The following is a 10,267-nucleotide window of genomic DNA, read 5'->3' on the forward strand; positions in this document are numbered from 1 at the left end:
TACCTTACGTTAACGTTAACTTTTAAAATTTTAAAAGTTTAAATTAAACTTAAAACGTAAACTAACACGACATATATATATATATATATATATATATATATATATATATATATATATATACATATATATCTTTGGTAAAAAAAGTTGAGAATGATTGAGAACAATAGGATTTCTATCAATTTAGATTGTTTTTATATTGTTTTTTATGAATTTATATCATTTTTTATCATCGACTTCAAATATCATCGGATATGAATCCTATTTTATTGAGTTCTATAAGATTTGTATAAGCTGGGTTACTATATAAGATTTGATTCAAATTTGTGAATTCACGAACCAGATTCTATAATATATTCAAAACAATAATTTTTCTATCGTTCTTTATCAACTTTTTTCACCAGTGATAGTTACTAATCATATATACATACATATATACGTACATATATACATACATATATCATTGCCGATTACGAACCTAGTGAATATGCGACACTTTTGATAAATATTTTGAAGATTTTCTGTGCCTTATTTTCTTTTCACAAATCTTACAAAATGCACTCACTCCATCGTCTCATTAATTACACTATTTACGTAATTTTGTTGTAAAAGCTAACATATAATTATTAGTATTAATTTTTCGATATTATATCTGATTAATTCCAATATAATATTTTAACAATATTTTCAGTATTATCGTAAGTTATGATATGTTCAGACACCAAAAAAATATACACTTTTATATCGAATACGGAAAACTTTTTAAAAAGTCTTAAGAAATTAGCAAAATTCTTATTTTCAAGTTTCTAGATTAGATTAGATTCTATATACAGTTACATACTTCGTACAAAGTGCAAACACTGTGTTTTTCTAGTCGTTAACATAATTGCCAGTATGTTGAAATTATGTATGTATATATTGGTATGTATGTATGTATATATTGGTTACATATCGACAACATAACATATCGTCAACAGAACAATATGCTAAGTTCAAATATGGAGCTGTTTTTAAACGAAACATTTTATATTGAAAGAAAAATGATTGTATAGTTTTTCGATAACAATCGTGCTAATAATATTATTTTTTGAGAAACAATTAACTATTTATATGTGTTATTATTCTCTGTACACTGTTTATTATTTATGCGTGGAAATATCAATATTTATTATCAAGATTGAACAAAATTATGAAAAATAAAATTCAGAATCACTTTCATACGCATCTTTATATATATAATCCATCATCATACGATAGATAATAAATCGAATATTATTTCATAATTAGAATATATAATTTCGAAAGTTAATATATATATATATATATAATTTATAAATATCACTTTTGTGATATAATACTTGAATATAACATTTGCATTATACTTAATTATAATAAAAATTAATAATTATATATCTGCTTATGATCATGTAATTACATTTACCGTCATTAGATATCTCTCTATTGTTTTGGATAAATTGTGAGGATAATAAAATGAGGATAATAAAAATTTAATTTATTTCTTTAATTAATAATATCCATCCAATTAATAATACCATCAATTTTCCTTCATTATTAACATCTATTTCCATCATGATTAGTTTAATGACAATTATATTTTTTATTCGCATCAGAAATTATAAATTATAATAAATTATCATAATAATGTACCTATGCATATCGAATAAATTCATAAATCTGCTACAATTAAATTGTAATTATATAGGGTATATATATATATATATATATATTTTGTATATATAAACTGTCTCAATTACTATGCTTGTCCCTATTAGTGTGCTTTTGTATTTCGATAAGTTTTCATAAAGAAAACTAGCACAAATAAATAAGAAAAAATATTTTTTTTGTTAAATTAAGTTATTAATGCGTACGATATCGAAGATAATATTTTATTTTTTGAGTATTAAAATATTTTAAATATTTTTCGAAAAATATGAGGAATTTATGTGAATCCAGTAATACGTATCGCAAGATTTTAAGCTTGTCCGTATTAATGTGCCCTGTAGCTTGAAGCTGAGAACATTGTGAGTTTACATTGTTATGAGTGTACTTTAAAATAAATATAAATTGAAATAATGATTTATGTAATATTAACATAAATAATTAGCTTAAATTTATTACCTGTTTTAGTAACTGTATGTTAAAATGAGTCAAATGTGTGGATAGATACATAAATTGGAGACATTAATAAGGTTATAGCCGCCTTAAAGAACTCACTAATAGGGACAAAAACATGTTTTCTATTTTTGTCAAAAGCATTATAAAGTATTAACTTTGTTTAAAGAAATATTATAAAAAAAAGAAGTAGTTGGAAAACCGATATTGATTGCAAGTAGATAAAATTAAAGCTACAATATCTAATAATTAATTCAGTAATAAGCAAATTGGCTAAAAGGCATATTAATAGGGACAGTTATTCTATCCTATAAAAATGAAAATATAATAAATAAAAGAAAATAAATTATTTAACTACATTTATAAACTTAAATTAGTTCTTTAAAGATTTAAGCATGTCTATAAGTAAAATGGATAAATAGAAAGAAATTGATAAATGTGAGATTTTGACATCGACTCGTGCTTGTCAAATTATAATGCAGCATTCAGTCTTGTTGTGGTACACCGCGGTTTTCCTGGAATGCTTGATGACGTAAAACGCAAATTAGAGAAGATCTTCCCACTATTTTATTAACTCTCGTCAACAGCCAGACCCAGGCAGCAGTTCGGCAGTCTCGACAGTCTCGGGTCTCGGCAGTCTCGTCATTCGACAGCAGCCAGTTTCCACTACCAGTCCGTCCTTGTTACGCGTCGGCGTTTGTTTCGATTCACCGTACTCTCATGACTCATTCTCCTTCGCCGAAGGCAGTGAATTGAACGGTGTTTTTCATCGTTGTCATTTTTACACGTCACAATAGCCAGAAGCTCGTAATCTCGTAATTCAGTGAACAATCTCAAGTGAGTATCGAGAGCTGATGACATTATAAATTCTAGAGTAAGACTTAACGTAGCATATCGTTCATATACAGTTTGTATTTTGAGAACATCTTGATATTTCGTTGGCTGGCACCAATCTGTTTAATTTTCTCTTCAAGGTGAATATTCTCTCTCAATTCTTGATGTATGCGTGACACGTGTCAGCTTACGAATAAATAATAACTGTGATTTGCGATATAACTTATAATATATTATGATCGTTTCGCGGTCTTATTCCAGCAAATAGTAATGCTCTGTAGAGTTCTACAATAATAATGTGTGTATCGGAATTGTTATCAAATTATGTATCCAATAACCAAACGTGTCAACACATTAGTGCATACTCAGTATACCATGCAAGCATTAGTCTGTTACTGTACTATTTTCTGGTGATAAAGCAGATGTTTGCATGGTACTCACGACTGATCAGGACATGCAGACGAAATTTTAGGTTCGATTACTTTATTGACATTTTATTAGCACAAATTCGCAAAACGCGCAGATCAAATGTTGTCAGAATTCATATGCGGAGTTAGATGGACATCACAGATTGCGTTCCATTTAACGCTCGCAACTACTCGCAATGCCCGTGCGAGCATGCTTATCCTTGTTTAACATTTGATAAACAACAAGGATAAAATAATTCCACGTTGTAAGCGTTAATGGAACGCAGCATAGTGACACATACATGCATTAATCCGAACCTCATATTTCACATATGTGCAAACATCGAGCACTGATTGGAAAAACGAGTTAGGAGTAATTTTTCCATCCATTTTTCATCACTGACGCTTGGACGTCAAAGTAGCAAGCGCCAATGTCTGCAATGTCTGCATGAGAATCCGGATTGGCGAGTATTTTGTTTTCTGCAGGCTATATATATATATATATCATTACTAGCTGAATCGCCATTTAACAATTTCCGTAGTGTAGTGTATAGATAGAGGAAGTCTATAATTTAGCATTCTTCTCTGTGTGCAGGTTTCTCCCCTTGCGACAAATTTAATTTTTGAATAGAAAAAATGAGCTACGGTTATCAAGTAAGTACATACATTTGATTTATTGTTAATATATTGAAGAGCATATTTTTAAACTATGTATTATATATATTATATTTTTATGAAAATGGATTGATGCATACAGCGCATAGTTTCTAAAAATGTTTGTAGAATGTTCTAAAAATGTACAATTCATAAAACATTCATAGAGATTCTTTGGATGTGTGTGTTATCTAGAAGATTATATATGCATATTTCCAGACAATTGTTGGCATATTGTCTGAATAACGACAAAATTTGAAATTGAAAATGGTTGCATAAATACTCAAAGATGAGTACTCTACATATAACATGAATGTTTCAGCATATAAAGAGTTCTTCTGCTGTAAAAATTACGGCGATGTGCTGTTTGCTATATTGTAAAATGCATAAAATGTATAACAACAAAATGACATTATAGTAGATACACAAATTTATTATAATTTCGTGCTGTTATGATAATATCACAAAGTGTACATAAAAATGTTTGCATGTTTAACATATTACGTTTATCTGGGTTATAAAGCTATGATAAGTTTTTTATTTTACTTGAAAATATGAACCTTACGCAGTCTATTAATACAATCTATTAATATAGTTTATTAATATAACTTAAAAATAAGCTCATTATTTGAAGAAAATAAGCTTATTATTAGACGAAACTTCTATGAATTGGAACTATTTGTTTCTGTGTGTATATCTCTCTCTATATATATATATATATATACCTTAATATCCAAGGGACCACCTATTCAATTTCCGGGACGAGCACGACCACCAACATCATTTGGAGCTCCACCTGGTGCACCCTCTGCCCCTAATGCTCCATCTTATTCTTCAATGGGCTTCTCAAATGCTCCACCGACATCATTTGGCATGCCTCAACCATACTCTCAAGCTCCCTATCCAATACAGCCCTCGCATCCTTTCCCTGGCAATGCACCCAGTCAAACTAATACTTATCCTCCACAACAAATGCCATATCCCCAATCTATAGCCACGTGTTATCCCCCTGATATACATTCTAATCAATCTGCACCATCTCCTTATCCCCAACAGCAAAATTATAATTCATATCCTAATCTTCAAACAGCACCAGATGCTAAAGAATATTTTAGCAATATAACTCCTTCCCCTTATCCTTCTGGACCAAATGCACACACAGCTAATTCAATTCCATACCAGAGAGGTAGCTATCCCGGGGGGCAGGGGGTAAGCTCACAGTATCCTTATGCTGCTAATCCTACTGCTGCTACTCGTGGTACTACCCCAGCCCCCCGGAGAGATCAGTTTACGTCTAAGGTGAGATTAAGAATAATTCTTTTAAGATTTTTCAGAAAGTTAAAACATTTTTTGCACAGGTATTGAGGCAGCAGCATTATTACAATCTTGCAGAAAAGCAAAAACTTCTTTTACTCTTTGCATAAATTTCTTAAAACTTCACAAATTTTGTTACAGACTTCTCCCACGGTAGTACCTTACGATGGCTTTGATGCCAGAGGGGATGCTGAAACTTTAAGAAAAGCTATGAAAGGATTTGGCACCGATGAAAAAGCTATTATTCATGTTCTTGCAAATCGTAGTAATCTACAGCGTCAAGAAATTGCATCTCAATTTAAGACCCTTTATGGAAAGGTATAGTAGATGAGAATTTAAGAACTTCGTTTTGCAAAATTAGAGCTTAATACTACAATATGTTGCATTTCTGTTAACAGGATCTGATAAAGGATTTAAAATCTGAGCTGTCAGGAAACTTCGAAAAACTTGTTCTTGCCTTGATGATGCCTCTACCTCAATTTTATGCTAAAGAACTCCATGATGCAATGTCTGGTCTTGGTACTGATGAGACGGTACTTATTGAAGTATTATGTACAATGTCCAATCATGAAATTTCGATTATTAAACAAGCATATGAAGCAAGTAAGTTAACTGACGAGATTAAGATTACAATTATATTAAAATTAAATAATATTAAAATTACAAAATGACTTATTTGCTTATTATACTATTTAATAATTGCAGTGTACGGAAAAACATTGGAAGATGATTTAATTTCTGATACATCTGGCAATTTCAAACGCTTGATGGTATCATTATGTTGTGCCAATAGAGATGAATCATTTAATGTGAATCAATCTGCTGCAATGGAAGATGCCAAAAAACTTTTGCAAGCTGGTAATTAATAAAATATTTAATAGAAATAGCCACATTGTCTATATAATATATATTATAATATGTAAAATATGCAGAATATATATATATATATATAATTAATGTACTCTTCTTTAATATTTTTTATTAATATTAAACAGGGGAGCTTCGATTTGGAACGGATGAGTCTACTTTTAACGCGATTCTTGTCCAAAGAAATATGGCACAACTGCGACAAATATTTCAAGAATACCATAACATAACAGGTCATGATATTGATGATGCGATTGAAAATGAGTTTTCGGGCGATATTAAGAAGGGTCTTCTTGCAATTGGTGAGAATAAGCTATAAATATATAAGAGAAAACTAGACACTACTAATATTACCGCTTAAAATAAATTAAAATAAATATCTTTTAAATAGTAAAGTGTGTCAAGAACAAAGCCGGTTTCTTCGCCGAACAGTTGTACAAAAGCATGAAAGGCATTGGTACAGATGATAACCGTCTCATTCGATTGGTTGTGACACGTTGTGAAGTGGATATGGGTGAAATAAAGAATGATTTTGTTCATCGATACGAAGAATCATTGGAAGATTTCATATCTGTAAGTTATCAAATATAAAAATATAAAAATATTCCATATTACAATATTACAATATTAATCTCTTTTTTCTTCTTTTTTTTCTTCAGGGTGACTGCTCAGGACATTATAAAAAATGCTTATTGGCACTAGTATAGACCTAAAATACAATATTTTCAATCATATATGGAATTTCCGTTGCATTTATCGTCCATCTTTTACAAATACGTACGTATGTATATGAATGTTTCAACTCCTTCTCTTCTTAATATGCTACTTCCAACAAATATGCTAGTGATAACGACTTGTTCTTCGAAATATAAATGAATGTATTTTTATATGCAAAGTTATATGAAGATATTTTGAGATATATATACAAGTACTTAATTCGGTGATTTTATGAAATTATTATAACAATTATGTACAAAACACTGACCATGTTGATGAAAATTAAGAATTTCGTATAATCACAAATATCGTATAATCACCTATGATTTTATATAGGTAAATGTGGGAGAAATGAATACATTAATTGCCTCGATTTTTTAAAAATTATTAATAAATATATTTAATTTTTACTTTTCATTTGTCATGTATAATTAATTATAACTCTATAGAATTAATCAATGATATTATGAAACTTTCATTATACATACAGTATACTTACACTAATTGACTATGACTTACAAACATTGTGATCAAATGTTCTTATATAAATATATAAATACTTCTAAAATGACAATGATAAATAAAACTAGTAAAAAAAAATTTTAAATGGAATTGTGTCAATAACATATGATGCTTCGTAATAAATCTCTATACAAACAGAATCTCATAAAAATCTATTGATCTTCTTCATGTGAAAGTATTTATGTATCTATATATAAACAAATTTAAAGACATTTTATATATAAATGATATACATAAAGATTATGTGCATATTTTGTCTCGAATGGCTTAATGTAGTATTATATAAAAAGAGTTCTGAAATAAATTATATATATATAATTTTATATATATTCTATATTTTTATATAACGTTGTATATTCAAGTTATTACATACATATATTTCACTTATTTCGATTATTATATTTATTGTATCTATATAAATAGAAATTTTAATTGCTATGGACAAAATAAGATTTTAAAGCGTTGTTGAAATATTGTTAAAAATCCAGCCTTAATAAAGTTTCTGTCTACATATATATCACTTCTATCGTTGATAGAAAAGTGGCTAAAAATTAGCAACTTTTCTATAAATCATTTTTAAATTGAATCAACATTTTAATTAGATTGAGGACAACATTTTAAGAGTTTTGATGCTTACAGCGTTGTATCAAGTACGTACCGCACTATAAACATCATTTGTTCTTGTTTAATATTTGATAGATGCAATAAGAATGAAATGTTTATATAAGCGTGAATACAGAACGCATCCTAACTAGTGAATATGCATGATTTTACTTTCCATGTTATATTTTTCATTATATATAAAAAAAATTATATATTTAACTCCGAATTATATATTTAATTCCATCCAATTTCTTCTTTATATAAGCGCGCGCGCGATCATCAAAATCATTTTTTTACATTCCAATTAAAATTATTAAATTTAAACACGTGAAGTAGCTTATGATAGTATTTCTAAAAAATAAAAATTTTAAATAATGTTTTTTTATTATGCGTTTTTGATAAAAACGCATAAAAATTCATAAAGAATAATTATTTAAAAAGAAAGAATTTAAAAAGAATATGCTAAACAATATCCAATATAAAACAATATTTTATAATAATTTACATTTTTTCGCTGTATAAAAATAGGGTAAAGATAGAATGAATAAAGATAAAATGAGTAAAGATAGAATAGACTAAACTGAGTCGAAAAGTCCTCTTATCATTTTACAATTTTCGCAATAGTTAACAAGATATTAATTATTAAAAATTGTCGATTTGGTCTTCAATAATTTTTTTTTCAAATACTATCAACTTTATAAAAAAACTACAAGAGACAAAAATTATTTTCTTCTCACAGAACTCTAAGAATTTTTTCAAAATCTCTTATCAATCTTTTAGTACTGCATTTTCTTATATATTAGCAATTATTTTTACCAACATGAGAAAATATGGTATTAAAAAATTCTGAAAAAATTCTCAGAACTTTATGAGAAGAAAATAAACAATTTTTGTTTCTCGCTATTTTTCTGTAACATTAATAGTTTGAATAAAAAAGTATTGAAAATCAATATTCAGTGATTAGTAATTAATATCTTGTTAAATGAATTCAAGTAAAGAAATATATAAAATCTATAGATTTCTTAAATTAATATAATGAAAAAATAACGACAAATGAACGTTATGAATTAGCGCTGGATATTATATTGCATGTTAACTAATATCCATTAATCACAAATTTTATATGTTTTGGCTATTTGAGCCATCCTCAGCAATAAAAAATTACCGCTTATCGCATCATAAAATAAAATAATGCAGTCGCAATGGAAATATGGTGAAAGACAATCATCTTCAACATCTGTCAATGTTGTGCCAATCAGTTGCTGGATGGAACAGATGGAACTCAAGCTAATAATTGCAATAAAATATTTTTGAATAGATGGATATTAATTTGCATAATTAATATATGCTAGCCAGAAACTCATCCCATTTCCAACAACGATGCAGATCCAAACAAGCCATTATAACAAATTAAAAAATCACAAAGTTAGATTGAAATATAATTTAAGTAACATAAAAGAGAGTCATATTCGTTTTAATGTTAATCACATAATATCTTTTGAATATAAAAAGAGATGTCGCGCGAATAAAGCATATCAGTCAATGACAACATATTATAACTTGTTGAAAATTTCTATGTATCCATTTAATGTCAGTATCAGTTTGCATGTTAAAACCATTGGATTGACAATTTATATAGAGCATCTCCAACATTATTTGCTTATTATAATTTCTTTCAGAATCCAAAATTCTCACATTATCCCAATCAAAATCATGATTGCAACTTATCCTATGATCTATGATAACCGAATGAGTGGATGTAATTCTATATGATTGCGATGTTTTGCTATCTCGTTTTTAATTTTCTTCTCCTTTGTCTTATGTAGGTAGCATCACAATCACGACATTCGATTCGGTAAATATTAATGACAGTAATCGAATCTACTTTTATTCATTCCACATTGTAGATGTTGCATCAAAGCGAGTATTTGATTACACAGGGATGTGTTCAGGAATTACGCTCAGATAATTCTAGACTACAATTTATGTTACGTATACTATAATAAAAATGTACACTACAATTATTTGGGTGCAATTCCTGAACGCACTCCAGAATGCAATATTTTTCTCCCGTTTTCTTGACATTTTAGGAGCTTCGGATATAAAAAAAGGAACAGAGAACAGAGAATAAGAGTAAAATTTACTAAACCTAATTACAGAAACTAGTAGTTATTACCTACCAATAACATANATTTATTGTATAGGTTAGTAAGTTTAAC

At 28.2% G+C, this 10,267-nt stretch overlaps 1 protein-coding gene across 2 annotated transcripts; it reads left to right on the forward strand.

Moving 5' to 3' along the window:
* The first annotated feature begins 4,007 nt into the window (after positions 1-4,007).
* Positions 4,008-6,913, forward strand: LOC105618678 (annexin B9-like). 2 transcript variants are annotated; one of them, XM_012200205.1, is made up of 8 exons: positions 4,008-4,025; positions 4,764-5,324; positions 5,481-5,657; positions 5,738-5,942; positions 6,045-6,197; positions 6,335-6,508; positions 6,598-6,779; positions 6,866-6,913. In XM_012200205.1, exons 1-8 carry the CDS (start codon positions 4,008-4,010, stop codon positions 6,911-6,913), a joined length of 1,518 nt encoding a protein of 505 aa, XP_012055595.1. The 2 variants fall into 2 exon arrangements, with proteins under 2 accessions (XP_012055595.1, XP_012055597.1); XM_012200207.1 differs by lacking the exon at positions 4,764-5,324.
* The last annotated feature ends 3,354 nt before the right edge of the window (positions 6,914-10,267 follow it).

The sequence above is a fragment of the Atta cephalotes genome, assembly GCF_000143395.1.
Source record: "Atta cephalotes unplaced genomic scaffold scaffold00018, whole genome shotgun sequence".
Taxonomy (NCBI): domain Eukaryota; kingdom Metazoa; phylum Arthropoda; class Insecta; order Hymenoptera; family Formicidae; genus Atta; species Atta cephalotes.

Bases quoted from the DNA above. Each gene is read 5' to 3' on its own strand.
- LOC105618678 (XM_012200205.1), top strand. The intron at 5,325-5,480 runs GTGAGATTAAGA...ATTTTGTTACAG, and splicing joins GAGATCAGTTTACGTCTAAG to ACTTCTCCCACGGTAGTACC. The intron at 5,658-5,737 runs GTATAGTAGATG...TTCTGTTAACAG, and splicing joins TTAAGACCCTTTATGGAAAG to GATCTGATAAAGGATTTAAA.